This window comes from Tiliqua scincoides, chromosome 3 (assembly GCF_035046505.1).
Source record: "Tiliqua scincoides isolate rTilSci1 chromosome 3, rTilSci1.hap2, whole genome shotgun sequence".
Taxonomy (NCBI): Eukaryota; Metazoa; Chordata; class Lepidosauria; order Squamata; family Scincidae; genus Tiliqua; species Tiliqua scincoides.
Window position 1 is genome coordinate 112,558,735 of NC_089823.1, and position 18,487 is coordinate 112,577,221.

General features: G+C 41.4%; 1 protein-coding gene across 1 annotated transcript in view; it reads right to left on the bottom strand.

Moving 5' to 3' along the window:
• The window catches only part of UGGT2 (UDP-glucose glycoprotein glucosyltransferase 2), an 89,993-nt gene that overhangs the window by 60,587 nt on the left and 10,919 nt on the right, over window positions 1-18,487 (bottom strand). The window contains exons 4-8 of the mRNA XM_066622030.1: window positions 18,126-18,222; window positions 17,577-17,649; window positions 15,051-15,151; window positions 11,317-11,416; window positions 6,273-6,333 (exon numbers count right to left, since the gene is read on the bottom strand). Coding sequence (XP_066478127.1) covers window positions 6,273-6,333; window positions 11,317-11,416; window positions 15,051-15,151; window positions 17,577-17,649; window positions 18,126-18,222 — 432 coding nt within the window. The remainder of the gene's footprint in view (window positions 1-6,272; window positions 6,334-11,316; window positions 11,417-15,050; window positions 15,152-17,576; window positions 17,650-18,125; window positions 18,223-18,487) is intronic.

Below are 18,487 nucleotides of genomic sequence, written 5' to 3' on the forward strand. Positions count from 1 at the left end.
TGTCCAGGTGACTCCATAGAGCATCCTTGTGACTAAGAGAAGCAGCAGCATGGTGGAACTGTAAGTGCTACTCGCACGGGGGAGGGCTATCTCCAAACACCGGATCCAGCCCATCGGCTGAGGATTGGAGAACCCTGCTAGAAGTGAATTTAGAATTGCAGCCTGAATCTTCTTGACTTATGCTATGAGGAGATGTGCCCATTTCTGGAATTTCAAGGAATGTATTGTAAGTCTAAAAGATAATCTTAAAACCAGGAAAGTCAATGACTTTTAACTAAAGAGCCGCCACAGAATCAAGTAGCCCAATCGCGGGGCTACTTCCCTTACCCAGGGAAAGGGAATGAAAGTCCCCTTCCCCCCAAGGAGCCTGCAGTGGCTACCTGGTGCACACAGGATACTGTGGCAGTCAATTTTGGTGCCATGGCAGCTCCGTGCACCAGGTAGCTCAGGATTGGACTGCCTGACACATCTTTAAAAACCCAGGACATGATCAGAGCAATACAGTCACTTTTCTGGTCAAGGAGGGTTAGGTTACTGACTAAATTACCACCCAATACAAATAGCCATGAGTTTCAGGATAAAAAAAGAAGGGTATAAATGGAAAAAAAAAATAGAAACTAGCAGATGTATTGGGGCACAGACTTCTGTAGATTAAAGCTTGCTTTGTTAGTGTACTCTAGTCCACAAAATCTTGTGCCACAAGAATAAATCTGTCTTTACGGTGCCATGAGACCCTCCCTTGTTTTAATAGAATTAATGTTACCTTGTGGAAACATCTAGATTAAGAGTGTCAAATGGTCTCTAAGGTCCACAGACTGGATACAGCCCATAGAAGCTCTTTATTTGACCCATGTGATTATTAGGCTCTCCCAGCTCTGACCCTTTAGTGGTGTGGCTTCTGGCAAAGGTCGGCGAGGAAAGATGGGAGGAGTCCTCAGAAGGCAAGGAACACTATTGGGCAGCACTATTCAAACTGGGGCATCGCAATGCCCCAACCTGACAGCCCTGGCCTCTGCCCTCTTAAGGAGCAGGGGCAGAGGGAAGGCAGCAACGCGATTCCCAGGATAGCATCACTAAGGGGGGCTGCAGGGACTGGGATGTACTCACCAGTCCCTGCAGCAGCCTGTCGTGCAGCAGCCTGCACAAACATCTGTAGGGCTTCCCGACATTCCAAAAATGAAAGTGGAGTGATTGCACTCCACCTCCGCAAAACTGAAAGTGGAGCGTGATCGCTCCACTTTCACTTTTAGAAGGCTGGGGAGCCCTGCAGACGCTTGCGCAGGGCTCCCCGCACCCCTGGAAGGCTGCAGCAGGGACTGGTGAGTACATCCCAGTCCCCACAGCCGCCCTTAGCAACGCAATCCTAAGAATCACGTTGCTGCCTTCCCCCTGCTCCCGCTGCCTGCCTCCCCTCCCCTGCAAGGACTTACTGCAGTCCTCAAACTCCCTGAGAGTTTGAAAACCACAGCTATAGGGGAAGGGGCAGACCAAGAGGGATGTGAGATGGAGATGCTGCTGAGGTACTGGGAAAGCTCAATTATCAAACAGGCCGCCCTTGCAGCAATGCCACTTCTGCTGAGGCGTCATCTGGCAGAGCACCTCTCAGCTGCTGAGCTGCAATGTAGCATCTCAGCAGAAGTTGCGCAGCTGAAAGGGTGGGAACATGTGATCATTGGGCTCTCCCATATCTTGAAAATATGATCAAGATTTGCATATTTTCTGTTCTGTCATTTGCAGCTGAGCTCTTAAGCGAGAACTAAGCACCGTGTCTGACCATCATTTGCTTAATTACATCACTTCAGGCTTAATGATGTCACATCTGGTCCTCGGTAGGCACAGCAAATGCTATTCAGTCCATTGAATGAAATTAGTTTGACACCCCTGCTTTCAACAAAGGAATTTCTGTGGTATATAGAGCAGCATTTCCCAAACTTTCAGGGAGAGTTTGGGCTGCTGTAAGTGTTTGTGGGGGAGGGGCGATGGTGGCAACACAATCCCCACAACTGAGGTGCTGCTGAGGACGAAGACGCTGTTTTCATACTTACTCATGGCAGTGCCACAACTCTCAAGGTGCAGGGAGCCCACAGCCCCCTCTGCTGGGCTCCCCAAGCCTCAGTACTGCTAAAATATGTGATCGCAATCCATTTCCGGTGGGAGAAAAGCATAACTAAGTCCAAAGGTGCTCTTCCACTTGCACACAAGACCTTCCCCAACTCCTTGCAGAAGCACGAAAACTTAAAGTGCTGCATGTGTTCTAGTACAAGTCCTTGTATGCCTGCAGAACAGTGCCAGTAGCTATTTTCCTTCTGCTTATAGTCCTTGGAGATTTAACCCAAAGAATGGGAGTGCCCTTGCAAAGCTCCTGTCCACCGCAATGAGGATCTTGAAGAAAAATTTCCCAGTTGATTGTACTCCATGTTACTTAGGTGGGATTGGCAATTTGCATGTTCAGACTTTGGGACCAAATATCTTGGACTGGCCATGGAAAGGTGGGGTGCAATGAACAAGCACTTACAACACAGTGGTTTCGAGGCCAGTTGGCTTTCAGACTTCTCTAACAGGGGTCATGTTGGGGTGCATGCTTACCAAATGTCACTTTTGTAACCAATGTAGGAATTCCTGACCAATATTGATATGTCAGTGAGGTTCAAGCAACATTACATAATATAGGTGGTGCCTCAGCATTCACGGGGGTTTTAAGAATGGAACCCCCACCAATGCCAAAAACTGCGTTAAATAAAATCAGTCAAAAAATTTAAAACCATGTCTTTTTGCACAGTTTAAAAAAACTCTTTCTTACCATTGTAGTGTGGCAGAGCAGTAATCAGGAAGTCTCCAGAGCTTAAAACAGCTCCATTTGAGCTCACACTGAGTCAAGGACCTTGACTGATCACTTTCATTGTGCATTCTTTCAGCTCCAGAGTAACAGGAATCACAGAATCATAGAGTTGGAAGAGGCCTAATAGGTCATCTAGTTCAACCTCTATCTAATCCAAGGAGAAGGCTCTTGCCTCGGTGTGAACTCAAAAGGAGCTGTTTTAAGCCCTAGAGACTTTGTGATTGCTGCTCTGCCACGCGACAATAGTAAGAAAGGAGTTTTTTAAGCTGTGTAAAGAGATGCAGTTTTTTTTAATTTAAAGGGCCCTTCTCATCCATGGTGGCACATTGAGTCAAATCTGCAGACGGTGAAAAAGTAAATGAGAAGGGTGGACCTTTACACACATACTGTTAAATACAATTTGCATTATGCAATCACATAATAACACTCCCAGTTGCCAATGAACCCGCTTTCCTAAGTTTGATGGTTAATTGTCCTTTTTTATACTAATATTTTTTACTGTCAGCATACGTTGGCCCCTTTCCCCAAATCAAATGCTTCTACATGCCAACTTTTCATTCCTCAGTTATTGATACTCAAGAATACAAGCCAGCAGTCCAACAAATGTAGTTGGAGTCAGCCATTCAGGCACAGGTCAAGGCACAAAAGAGAGTCCACCTGGTGGGCCAACCTCTGAGCTCTCACTACAGGTGCTAAACTGGAGACAGTGGAGCACTCAATGCACCATCGGGGGGGGGGGGCATGCAGAAGGCATAGTGGGAGCGAGCCAGTTTGCTCCCAGGCCCCCAGCAACCTGACACCACTGATGTGTCATAGTCATGGATTTGAATACCAGGCATAAAAATATTTCTTTCAGACTTTTCAGGAAGTCTTTGACTACGAGTGTACAAGATTTTAGTTTCCTGGCTAAAAATAAATATCCTTAACATTTAAGAGGCGTACAAGTGTTCAATTATACATTAATTCTCACACATTTCTAGTAATCAAGAATTTGTTTGAGTAATTGCACACAAAAATTTCAACAAGCAACTTTCTATCCCTGTAAGTAGCAAGGCAAACATCTGTTTCAGGACTGGCTTTTAGGCAATTTGGGCATTTTTGCCCAATTGGGTCCTGCACTGCCCTTATGCCCACCGCTACTTCCAACTGGCCTGAAATTGAGTCACAGCTCCCCCCCCACTGCTGCTTCCGATTGGCCCAACGCTGGTGCCATGCAGGCAGCAGCATGCGCACTTCGCTCTTTCCCTACCCTTGCAGCTTCCAGCTCCATCCTCTCACTACGGAACTGGCTGCTGCAGACATGGCAGCGTTGGGCGAGAGTTGGGGAGTGCTGCAGGCTAGGCAGCACTATACCACTAGAAGTACAGGAGTCTAGAATTAAAAGCTGTTTTTCGCCCTTGGTCTGGCTCCATTCAAGTTGAGCTAATAAAATTACTAGAGGGGTCCCTGCAGCTTCTAAGGCTGGCCCTGATATGCTCTACATATCGAAGGACATATCGAAAGGTGACCCAAGCATTGTTCCCTCCCCACACTTTGAGTATACAGACCATATAAGAAAAGGAGTACTATATGAAGGAACTCTGACTAATGTCCCTTTAAACTGGGGACAGGTAGTAGGTCAGTCATATTGAATCAATACAAGAGGCTGGGGTAATACAATCTACAGGATAGTACTTCAAAACACAGTTTAAGCATACACCACTGTTATTCAAACTGTGAGGTGCGGCTCTTTAGGGCAGCACCAGGAACTCAAAGGGGAGGCACAGCGATACAGTCACACCCCTGGGCAGAATACGAGCCCGTCTTCTGCCCTTTTTTTTAAAAGCAGAAGAAACAGGAGTTGCTCAGCTTCGAGAGTGGTTGCTTCCACCCCGCCCTCTTCCGAGCATGCTCGCCTTGAGGTCCTTAATCCTCGCTGATCCTTGTCTGGTTGGTTCCTAGTTCCCAGCCTGGGATCGCTTCTCATCAAAGTGAAATCTCTCTTTTCAATCACTCCCACTTCCACCTTTCCATCTCCAAACTTCCTGCTTTCTTCCCCCTCCCCTTAAAGTTGTTTCCATGCAGTTGGCAAAGGGGGAGGGGAGAGACAACTACACACTTTACTTGGCCAGGAGCAGAAAAAGGGTACTGTTGTTAAAGTGATTTATTAAGCTTGTTGTTTGACTGAAGAGGAAAGGCTGTATTTTTAAAGTGATGAATCTTGCTATTTGAAGGGAATACCGGTACTTATTGTTCATTGATGAAGTGATTGCCAGACCAATCCTATCCACACTTTCCTGGGAGTAAGCCCCATTGACTCTAATGGGACTTACTTCTGAGTAGACATGCACAGGCTTCAGCTGTGCATCTCCTAGTATAGGAGCCAAATCAGCTTCCAAACCAAATCCTTATCAGCTCTGATATATTTTCATGGTCTATTTTTGTTTTCCCCACCAGCTGCTGGAAAAATTTAATTTCATTAAATTAATAAAGGGTTGAATCCTATCCAAGGAGAATGGGAGAAATGACTAGTTGGATTGGGGTCCACAGGGGTGTGTGTGTGTGTAATGTTGGTCAGACTGGTTGTTCACAAAGTTCATTTGATAAAACAATTCTATTGGTATGCTTACAAAGTTTAAAAAAATGAGTCCTCCTGGACCAGACAAAATCTACCTACTCCAGCATCCTGTCTCCAACAGTGATCAGCAGCTGATCATTTATAAAGCATGTATATTGCTGTGTAATATATTTTTAAGATCTGCATTTAATTAATGATATGATTAATATAATTAATATTAATATAGTTAATATATATTTAAAATTATATTATAATAAATATATTATAATATTATATTTAATATAGTTAATATTTCTGGCCACTTCCTGTTTAATGATGTCACTTCCAGCCCTCAGGAACATGATGGGGAGTCATGGCCATCAGCCATGGGGGTCAAGGGAGCCACTGGCCAGAAAAGTTTGAGTACCAATGGCATACACAAAAGAGCCCAGATATCCAACCATTTATGCATAGGGGCAAGAGCCCAAAGCTTAACCTTCATATGTTTCCAACACAGAAATGTATAAATTACCATGTATGCAGGCACTTGAGTGTTTTAACTGATTTATGTTCGACTTCAGAGGTCACTTGAAGCTGCTTTTTCCAGACTTAAAGCTCAGCCCCTGAAGGCATCATTTGAACATTAATAGCCTGCACTCCCTTCAGCATTCACTTAGCTGGAACTGTAGTTGTTCAGTAGTTCGGCAAATCAAGCCATGCTGTGCGTTCTTTGAGAAGAAGAGTATAATGAGCAGTAAAGACTGAACTGATTAGCATGTCTATTTGGGGGAGGAAATATGAGTATTTTGAAATTTTCCAAGTGTTTTTTTTTAAACCTCATTATATATGCATCTCCCAGAACAGTACAATTAAAAAAAAAACAAAACTGAAACCAACCTTTTGATTTTCCTTTATTTCTTTTCTCATTTGTAGGTTTACCAGCACTTTACTCAGGGACCTGAGAAAATAAAATTCACATTCAGACATAACAAAAAAACTGTGTGTGGATGAATTCTCCCCACCTTATTTTTTGTTTAAGACAGGTTCTCAAACTGATGTGTCATGACACCCCAACCAGAGAAGCTGTCTGTGTCCCTTTAAGGGGTAGGGAGGGGGGGAATGCAGTGACATGATCAGGACATTGTGCCATTGCCAGGGCTTTCAGGGGCATTTTTACACTTACCTCAGCCCATGTTGGCCTCAGGAGGGTACAATGAGCCCTGTGGACACTCTGTAGGAGTGTAGGACTCTGTAGGACACTCTGTAGCCCCCCAAGCCTCATAAAATCTAAAAATAAAGATTGCCACCTACTTCCGGTTTCGAGATAAAAAACCGGAAAGACTTACAGTGGCTCTTGAACTCCTGGAGAGTTTGGAAACCACTGATTTAAGTGAATAAATACTCAGGGTGTTTTGAATGAAATTATGTGTATGACAATCCAGAGCAGGGTACTAGAAAACTGTAAATCTTTGACCTACACAAGAGAAGGCCAACTTCGGTTTTCTCTACAATACAGAGAGAGATAGGAGAAAAAAAAGTGTGTTAGCCAACCAAACGTCTTCATAAATGATCAGACTATACCAGATTATGAAGCCTTTATAGAATGTAGAATATTGACCAACCATCATTCACAAGTTACTGTACTGGACTCATCCCTGGAATATTTTCCTCATTGGATTGAAGCCCGGTTTTTTGAGGGGAAAAGTTTAGGGGTACCTGATTGGTTTCCCTTGCAGAAGCTTCCTGATTTTAGCTTTGTACTTATCTGCTATATTTGGTTTTTATAAATGTAGTTGGTCCACATCTTACACAAGCGTTACGTTCTAAGAGTATAAAGCCAAAATGGCTTATGGTTGAAATGCCCTTAAAGCAGTGCTTCCCAATCGTCCTAGAACTGGGACTCAATTTTAAAATGACTATCTATTGCAACCCACTAGACCAGAGAGAGAGAACGAGAATGAGAACGAGAACTAGAAGGAAATATTTTATGTATTAATATTAATAAATTATTAATTAATAATAATTGGGGTCCTGTGCTCCCAAGTTTGCTAGAGACATTACACACATATAGTATGTGTGCATAGACATTTATTATACTGTCCCTAGAAATAGAATTCAAGGACTGTCCCCCCCAAACCTGTACAGTCCAGGGAACCCAGAACTGAAGGTTGAACTGTTCAACCAGGGAAGGTTGAACTGAAGAGCAAGATGTACACTTAGCGACTTCCAGGGCAGACAAAAGGCTGAAACTGGGTTCAGAAAAGGCACACAAATTACTAGAGAAAATCATAAAAAGTGACATTTTGATTTGGGGGTATGAAGATTACTTCATACCACAGGTTAGCATTCCAGCTAATGATTTTCTCAAATTGGGCAAGGGTGCTTGTAAAGATTTAGTGTTTCTAAACTTTCGCAATCTACCAAAAATTAACTTGCAACCCATTGATGGGTCCCGACCCACAGAATGGAAAACACTGCCTTAAAGTCAACAAATACATCTCTTTTAGGAGTAAAAGAGCAGTACGAGAGACACATATAAGGCCAGAGTAAACAACAGTTTCATTTTTCCATTTCAGGCTCACTCTGGGGCATAAATCGAGCAAGTAGAATAGTAGGCAGAGTTGCCTACACTATTTAAATTACTGCTTTTGTCTATCTTTTTCGAAAGGAGGGGGCGAACATTGTTACTTAAATTCTTCTGAGTCAGTCGCCCTTAAAATGCAGGCCGACTATATATAGCTTTTCAAGCAAACCTCACAAGTAGTTTACATAAAATAATTAAAGCAGTAACAATGAATATGAAAATTATACAATGAAAATTCAAACACAAGCAGCGGAAAAAGTCAGATCTTTTCATGCTGTACTTTTAAAGCAGTTTCTTTCACTTCGTCCCTCTGCTGTATTTGTTCTGATATTTCATATGGGACTAGATGTCTCAATTTTACTGTTTTCTGCTGCCTTTTCTATGCCATTATATGTTTTGTTTCAATTTATTTTATTCTTCTGGTTTTACAGTTAGCCACTTGAGTTTAAAAGCAGGATACAAATATCACAATGAAGAAAAGAAATACATGTCATAACAATTGGACACAACTTGGCTTTGATTAAACCAGTTTAATAGTCAGTAAAGTGGGGGACTTTATTACTAGGTTATTTGGTTATCTCATTTTCACAAGATTGAATTATACTGTACGTGAAAAATAAAGCAATTTTTTAAACAATTACAACAAGGTTTATCTGACTTAAGATACTTCTACAGTGGGAAGATTTTCCTTGCTATCTGACTGAAGTGTTGATATGCATGTTTGATATGGAAAGTAAAGTGCAACCTTTTATAGGACTCATGTTTATCCAAAGAAGAGTGTAAGTATTTGGACTGTCAAGGCTACTACCCAGGATATAGAAATGATTAGTTCCTACATTCACACTATAAACTGACTTTTTTCTGTAATATCAGAAGTATATGCACATACTCAAGGACAAATCATAAACATGTTCCATAGCAGCTCCAGGAGCCATGCTTACAAAAGCCAAGATCTAAAGAGGCTCTGGCAAGAAGCTTGCAGTAACCTAATGGAACAATTGACTTTGTCTACAGATGACCTTCACTGATATATTTCAAATTGTTTTTGAAACTCCCCTCAATGTCAATACCAATACAGGTGGGGTGGGGGGGGAGAGAAAACAAAACTAGAGTTCCTTTGGGTTCATGAAACATCTATCTTCATGGGTTTTGGGATCCTGGTTCATGTGCTGCCAGGCAAGCAATGTCTTCCCAATATTGCAGAAGATGTGTTTGACCTGTAGTTTAAACTCAGGGACCTGACACTTCTGTAAACTGCGGATCAGATCTTAGGAAAAGCAGCAGCAATAGAGCAGCAGCTGTGTTTCAGCTATGTAGAATGGCATTTTTCTTTAAAGCAAAGTATGTTCTGGCCTAGTCCTCCCCCAGGCAGTAAATCTGTGTCTGGTTTGTACTACTTCGGACAGTAGATGGAAACTCATGTAACTGAATGTTCCTCTATGCAAGAGAAATTGCTCCACAATAAAAACAAGCATGTCGAGGAGAAGGATAGAGTCACAATCTCTAAACTCACAATCTGCAGTCTGGAAGTGATACAACCTTGGCCTCAACTACTTCCTCTTCTGCACCTCTCACTGTGAGAAGTAAATGAGCAAATGGTAGAGCTCATCATTATTGGCACATGGAAACAATTCTGACCCTATGAAAATAACCTCTCACCTCATGGTAAGAAGCAAGTGAGAAAGTCTACAAACTAAAGGGTCACTCCTAATCTCAACTTAAGGAAAATCAAGGACTTCTAAAAATAATAACATAATAGCTACATACATCCACACCCCTTGTCTTCATTTGTTTCTGTGACAAGGTTTGCAAAATATTCTGTTATAATGAGTATTAAGGACTTTTTTGGATGGAGCTATTTTATATAAATGTCCCTTTTATCAAGTGTAATAATAAAATCAGTAAAAAAAAAAAACCACACCCACACACCCACTCTATATTTATGATAGCTATATTCAACTATCTACAAAGAACATTATTCACATTTTTGCAAGATGTGAGACAGCAGTAGTCACATCTATTGTTAAGCATCCATGACACACTTTCATTGTTACCTTATTCTTGGCTAGTATTGCCACCATACTTCAAAAGCTATAGCAAGCTGTGCCTTGTAATGTCAAACAAGCACAGAGAGCCATTTGGGATTCCAGGCATGGCAGATTGTAGCAATAGCTTATTATTTGACAGAACAGTTGAAAAAGTCATTTGGCTTTTGCAGTGAAGGTTGATCAGAGGGTTGTTGTAAGGGTAAATGAGATAAGAACTATAAAGCACTTTGTAATGTGAATAATGCTATAGAAAAGTTCAGTTGTAATAATGATTACATCTGGTAGTAAAGGAAATCTCAACTCAAGACCAGTCGTATGAACACTGTTGAGGCAGTACACTGTTATGAGAAATCTCTTCGTATAAAGAAGAAAAATGTCAAAAATCTCCCCACTACTGTAACCTAAATGTTCAAGGGTATGTTCTCAAATATGACAACATTTAGATCACAATTTAATGTTAGGATTTACATGCTGGGTCCTCATATCTATTGAGATTTTCAAAAGTTATTTTTCAGTTCTGTTCTTTGTTAAGGCCATACATAACTCAGGTAGGCACACATGGGCACTCAGGTTACTCACCTTTGTAGATTTCTTTGCAAGGCTGCTCTAGCATAAGATAGCACAGCTTTTCGTAAACTGTGGGTCTGGACCCAGTAGATGGGTCATGAGCCAATTTCAGGTGGGTCGCCTAACATCTAGCTTAGCCACCATTGAAAATACAGAGCTGAAAATACAGGGAACCGAGCTGCTGGACAGGGTGGGTTCCTGACGGGAGACAGGCATTCTTTGCTCTGAATAGGTAGGAAGATGGGACTCTGGAATGGGGGGAGGGCTGTGTGGTTGGAGAAGGATCCAAGTCTGTGTTCTGTTTTGCCTTCCGAGCTGGAAAGTTTGAATTCCAAGCTTCGACAAATAACAGCACCAATGTGCTGTATAATGGGACCTTTGGCTGATGGTGGCTGTTTGAAGTCTAAATTGATGATGTCACTTACAGCCATGACATCACTTCTAGGTTAATCATTTCTGGTGGGTCCCAACAGACTATTATTCTAAAAAGTGGGTCCCAGTGCTTAAAAGTTTGAGAACCACTGGTACAGTGGATAAACTAGGACTGGACTGGTGAGACTCACCAGGTTTAAATCTTTGAACTTCATTGATTGATTTTGGGTCACTCTTTCTCCAGTTTAACTCAAGGTTGTTTGTATACCATCCTGACATCCTTACAGGAAGTATGGGGAAAAATTTAAGAACTGAAGATCAAACAAAATAAAGACAACCCAAATACCAGATGTAAATAATGTCATCATACCTGGCTTTTACTGGAAAGTTCTGTGCAATGTCTTTCATTACTTTTAATGCATTATAAACAGGAACAGAAAGGATCTGAGAAGCTGCTTGGAGACTAAGATCTGAAAGAAAATTAAAGATCATTGAAGAACGCAAGAGCAGGATTCAAAATTCTTTTTCACAGTAAACCCAATTTAGTTTCTTGGTCAATGTCAGTAACTAAACTGTAGCAACAGCAAGAATGCAAACAGGAAGAGGAGTCTTGTTGTCCGTTTCCTCTGCTGTCCACTTCCTGTCAGCATTCTCACCAATGCCTCCTCTAGCATTCTTCTAACAGCTAAGAGTCTTGGTTCTTACTTCCTTTTCCAAGTGTTCCAAAGCAAAAGGAAGAAAAAGTTTCTTTTTCCAAAGTATCCAGAAATGAAGGGAGGTGAGTCATGAGCGAAGTGAGTCAGGAGAGGTGGGGCCCAAAAATGTAAAACATTTTTGTGGGGCCTCCCCACTCACCAAGCAGCCATGGCAACAAGCAAATATGTGAAGCCCAGGGCTGATGGTGTCATGTGCAAAGCGCAGCACCTAGAAATAAGCGGCAGTGATGTGATGACATCACCACTAAGAGCTTCTGGGAGGCCCATTTTGAGCTGTTGGGACCCGGAGCAGGCAGGAGGGCCACACAGCAGTGTTCCACCTTGGCATACATGATTCCATGGTCAGCTGTGGAGCAAGCTGGTGGCAGTGGTGGAGGACCCCTCCAAACATTGGGCTTGCTTTGAACCAACTGACCGAAGTGCCGCAAGGCCGGCCCTTCATGAGCATGACAGGGGAATTTGAGTAGGGTTCGCTACTATCTACAGTTTTGAGTATCCATGGTATCAGCAGGGAAGCACCCCCTATGGATACGGTGGGGGGGACGCATGAGAGGGTGTGGCTTGACTAAGATCAGCTAGGGAGCTCATCGAAGGGATTTAAACCAAGGAATTCCTGATTCCGTCTTTTCACCCCAATGCTATATAATTTCAAAAGCAATGGATCTTAAGTTAGTTGCAGCCAACTTGTTCTGACTAACTTGAGTCCAGGTGTTTGGGTTCCTTTAACAAACCCGTGTCCTTGTTTTCTTTCCCTTCCCTTTCCTTAGACCAAGGGTCTCCAAACCCCGGCCTGGGGGCCAGATGCGGCCCGCAGTAAGCCTCTTTCCGGCCCGTGGCCAACCTCTTGTCCCCTGAAAGCCTCAGGCTCACTCAACTGAATGTGATCAGAACTGTGCTCCAATTGTGTCTGGAGGGTGTTCTGAAAAGGAGGGTGTTCTGAGGTGTTCTGTGTCTCTGAGGGTGTCCAGAGAGGTTGAATGAATGAGCCCATTCATTCATTTAATCACTCATTTAAGTTCCATCTCTAATTTATTTATTTAAATTTTATATTTAATTTTTTTCTGGCCCGCCACTCCACACCAGATATTTGATGCGGCCCTCTGGCCAAAAAGTTTGGAGACTCCTGCCTTAGACAAAAAAGTATCTCATACAGAATGTAAACCATATAAGAAACTGTTACCAATAATGTTGAAAGAGAGAAAGGCATATCATGCAACCTTCACCGTATTATGGAAAAAAAGTCTAATCTTCTGCAAGCTTCACGGTCAATTTCCTTCATCCTCAACATATTTTGGATGTGACAGAATAGCTTTTTAAGTAGTATCATGCCTTTTATTTTACAATGATAACACTTCATGGCCTACTCCTGTGCCACATTAATAGAAACGGTAAAGATAAATTGTACTATAGTGATTTCAACCACACAACAGCATCCTGCAGGTCGTCAGTATAGAAAGATTTCACATCTTTTCTTCCTTCCTCCTCTCTGAAATGCTTTAAGTGGATTTTTTCATCTGATGCTGCAGTTTACCAATACAATCTAAAATTGTTTGATTTAAAAAAATCACAGCATTCACAGAACAATATACTGTGTCTTGCTGTTTTATCCTACCCAATAGGGTCAGGACAAGATGATTGTAGTCCAACCACGTATCAATCTTGGTGGCTAGACTTATTTCTAACAGCTTAAGAAAAACTACAAGGACCCAATCATAGGTTACTTTAGACTCAAAGTAGGCATTATGATAAATGCATGACTGCTGCTAAAAACTGGAGATGCATGGCCAGTTTCCTCCATTAGCAGTAGCCAATGAGGTGAAGGGACACACAGAACATCATGACATTAGGACACAGGTGCATGACTCAGTGGGGACCCCACTACGGGGGAGACTTCTGGGTCCCACTGAAACAACTGGCCCTATCATTGGCCATCATGTGACTCACAACAGCCTAGAAGCCAATAGAAAAGAAAGAAGCCAATAGAAAAGTCACACTTAGAATTAAAAAAAATTTAGTCACTCTGCAACTCTAGGTTTTCTAATTCAATGTCTGGGACAGGGGTGTCAAACATAAGGCCCCGGGGGCTGGATGTGGCCCACAGAATCTTTTTATCTGGCCCTCAGGCTCTCAGGTGCTGAGCAGTGCTGAGGTGTTACTGCTGAAAGGGCAGCCCACAGGAAAATGGGGCTCTCCAATATCTTGAAATATGATCAGGATTTGCATATTTTCTCTTCTGTCATTTGCAACTAATGAGTTCCTAAGTGAGAAAAAGTGTTTATTTTTGGTTATGACCTGTTTAATGACATCACTTCCTTCCTAATGACATTACTTCTGGCCCTTAGCAGGCATCATGAATGCTATTTGGACCTTGGTATGAAACGAGTTTGACACCCCTGGTCTAGGCTATTAGAAGTTACACAGTGCCAATTTCGTTCTTCCAGGTGCTCTTTTTAGGACCCCTGTGAGTAATTCGTATTGGCCTCTGGACGGGGGAAGGAAGAGCTCATGCCAGCATTTCTTCACCTCACCCCCTTATCTGTTAGTTCAGGGGCTTCCAAACCTGTCATCAGCTGTCATCAGGGGCCACATCCAGCTCGCCACAAGATTTTATCTGGCCAGCAGCAACTTTTTTTTTTTGACAGAGCATTTCCTAATGTTTGACATTTTTACTCATTTTATATCATTTCTCAGTTTAAAAACAGCATTGTTTCTTTATAATTGTTACATTTCTCTTTTATTCTGAATCATATCATGCTGATTACCAAAAAAGTCCAAGTAAAATTTATTCATTCATTCAAATTTCATGCATTCATTTATAAAACTGATTTTTACAGCCCAGGAAAATGTGTAAAATATACAATGTGATAATATACAAATATAAAACATGGCCCTCATACTGAAAAGTTTTGAGACCCCGGCACTAGTCAATGCAGTTACAAGGTGGAAAGGGTAGGAGAGCCACTGCCCTCCCTCACCAACTCCACCAACTCTATCTGGTAAAGCATGTGGGAAGGACAGGGATTACCTGGGAAGCAGTCAATAGGGGGTGGGGGTGGCGCTTACATGTGCTAGACAATGATAGATGGGAAAAGGACAATGATGGAGGGAGGGTAAGCATGTATGTACATGGGCCCGAAACCTCAGCCTGTCATCAGCTGTTCAATCACAAAAGTCAATCCAGAGTCTACAGGAACAAAGGCTTCCCATTTTGTTTTTTATGAGATAAGGGAAGTTCTGTGCACATCCAGCATTTGCCTGATAGAGAAGGAAGCAAAAACATCTTGAACATATAAGAACTGCAGCTGTTACACAGATTTCACTATTATTGGCACTTACAGAACTTCTATGTATGCTTTCACAGAATTGTACTAATATGCATGCTGAATACCTTGTAACTCCCACACCTGCAAAGGTGCTGTATCATCAGAACTTTCAATCAGATATTTTCTCAACTCTGTCAGATTGTCTTTGAGGTCAGGATAGTTCTGCCTAGATCACAAGATAGATCAACAGTACATACCAGTCAACAGTATATACCCCACTTGGCAGTAGATCACAATACATAAGACGTTGGAAAAGATGAATAAAAACGTTTAATTTTTTTTCTCTAGTACAACTGTGAGTTACCTGAATTATCCCTCATAACCAGAGTTGAAAATAGTGTTTGAAGCAAGTAATTTATGATTACCACTAACTGAGGTGCCCCTGCAGTGGCTTTACCATGTGAAGCTTGGCGTTCCGGAAGTTCTGAGGTGATGTAATCATGTCGCCAATGACCTTACAAGATTTTGCATTCTTTTAAATGCAGAAGCCTGCCCCTGGACCACCTCTGTTTGGCTATCTCTGGCCCTTTCTAGGCCCAGTTACTTTGTGTTCTCACCAGCACGTGGCAAGTGTTTGTTGGTGTGAGTGCAAGGCAACTGGGACTGAAAAGAGCCAAAGATTGTTGCACAGAGGCTTCGGTGGTGTGGTGTCACACCCTGCCAAGGTCACACCTGTTGCAATTTGCAGCAGCCACACCCATGTAGTGACGCCACTGACCACTACCAATGGTTAGTGCTTTTGCAGATACACACACACACACCACGTTTTGGTAAAAGCAAAACATGGAAGGTGTGGGGGGGGGGTTCACTGCACCTTGCCTTTCAAATTCACTGGATCCTGCCTTTTTGCTCCTACTCCCCCCCCCCAACATGTATTATCACCATCATCAGATGGTGATGGTAATTCAGTAACTGCACCTAAACATTCTTTTAACTACACCATTTCAGTGCCAAATCCGCACAAAGAGAAATGCAGTGGTATTCTTAGATGTTATTCCTTCCCCTAAAGGAGGTCGGGCTTGGAGAAAGATGGTAGGTTTCAGCTTTGCATTAACACCAGTATTTTTACTCAGATTTGAGTAACTTCTAAATTTTGGGGGGAATGCATAAAAAGGAATAGTCATTTTTATTTCTTTGTTCAAGTGGTTCTTAGTGCACATCAAATTTGTGTTGTACCTAGCAAAAATGGACACTCCAATCCTATGCCAGTAAATAGCCACTCTGAGGATAGTATAGGATATGGCGATTGCCCTCAGATGGCAGTTCCACTTGGATGCACTGTAATCAAATTCAGTCTGCATAAGCCTCCTCTATGGCTTCCATTTGAAAGACTTACAAAATTGCAGACTGGGACATTTCCACCTCTTCTTCCCCCCCCTTTATTGTTTAACATCCAGCCTGAAGACAGTCTCTGAACAACTTGAAAGCTTGCCAACCTCTGAAACATTTTAGTTGTCCTTTTAAGGTAAAATTACCCTATTTTGGCTTTTTTTCCCTAATGGACCAAGAAAAATAGTTCTGATGTTTTTAGCTCATTAAATTTCTCTCTTTTTATTTTAGATGTTTCAATCTCCCTCTCCCCCTCACCATGGGACCACATAAAGCCCAACATTTTTCTTTACAAATTTCAAGAAAAATATTAAAACACAAAAGCAAAACCAGTTTGTTTTGCAGGATAATCTAATCAGACTCTTGTTTTTATTAGAGAAAAAATTATCCTGGTTATTTCTACAGCAAGGATGGCAAGTTTCTATATTCCCAGGTATAGTTTCCAGACACAAGTTTGTGAACTGGAGCAAACCCATCCCATGATGAACAGTATGGCTTTTAATAAATGAGGTATTGCCTAGCAATCGGGTCTTCAAAAATATGAAGAACATTCATTTAGAAGTCATCAATTTGTAGGAGAGAAGTAGTACACAATCCCCTCAAGAGGCAGACTGGTAACCGTCCTTTTCCTTTCCAAAATGTGCTTGAGATAGTAATACAATAAAGTGTATATTTTTAAAAAGGAACTTTTTTCAACCGCACGTTGACATCGCTACCAGAAACCAGATATGGGTAATTTGGAAGCCAGATCTGGTCCATGGGTCACCAGGTACGTTCCATAGACTAGATAATTATCTACAGGTCATAACTGAGCATATATTATGCTGCATCATTTTAACATAAATGGAGATAACTGAATGCAAAGAAATGGAAACTAGGAAAAATTAAATATACCAGTACAAAAGGTATTTCCCTTTTATTTTTATTGAAAATAAAATATAAGTTGATGTAAATAACCAGTCTGTGTTATCTAGATATGGTTTATTTTTAAAAACTCACTTTGTATATTTATATTTTTTATCATTTTTTAAATCATATTACTATATTGTAACAGAAGCCACCTTCTAGAAAATTATAAAATGGTTCTTTTAACAAATCAACAATAATTTTAAACTGTGAGACATTCATAACTACTAATCTAAAATAAATTTCACAAAACAGGTATATAATGCTGATTTTTCAGGGCATTTTTTCTAAGCAAACAAATGCAACTATATAAAACCAAGCATACAAATGCAAAATTACAAGTAAAATCAACTCACTTCAATGTGTCAAAGAGAAATCCTCGGACTTCACTTTCCTCATTATCTTCTGTATCTGTTACATTACCTGTAGCTAAATGTGGCACATACAGAAAATATGACAATATGTTTGCTTTCCAGAAGTTATTACAATGGCACTTTTTTTTCCCTGTCAAACAACCTAACTTATACTTCCTAAAATGAGAAAAAAGAAATTAGACAGCCCTCAAATAGATGAAAAGGAGGACGATCATGCTTGGTGTACAGTGCTAGAAAATAGGTCTTTTCCATTATACAAAGGCTTCCATCTACAAAAAAATTACAGATGTACATTTCTGTATTGATTCTCAATGCCTGTGGCTACTTTTGCCATATCCCACAAAATGCAATCACAACCAACAGTGTGTGTCAGGAAAACAAATACTAGGTGAATTACTGACCCAATAAGACATTTTCCATTAACTTCAATGGGGCAATGCAGCAGATTACTGCCTTCAAAATTCTAGACACTTCCAAATATTTTGGGATAATAATGTCTCCAATAACACCACACACAGGAGAAAAATGTACCTTTAGTCTGAGAGTCATCCACCGCTTTGTATTCTGTACTCTTTATTGCAAGTTCTACACCATATCCGGACAAATACATCTTCTCAGAGCTGGGCTTCTGGTTGAGCACATCATTTTGAAGAGAAGGGAAAAGAAGAGAGTGTGAAGAGTTGCCATGTCTAAATAGCAGAAAAACTAAGGTTTAGTTCAGAATAAGTCTGATAGAAATCAGTCTGACTTATGGGTGAATATGCACAAAGTCAGGCTTTTTTCTTTACTGTAGCCAAGTAACAGGCATCTAACTAGAACAGTCTGGAACCTGATCATTCGAATTTCAGGACCAATAGATACTCACTACCTCAGTTACAGCTCAATCCTGAGGT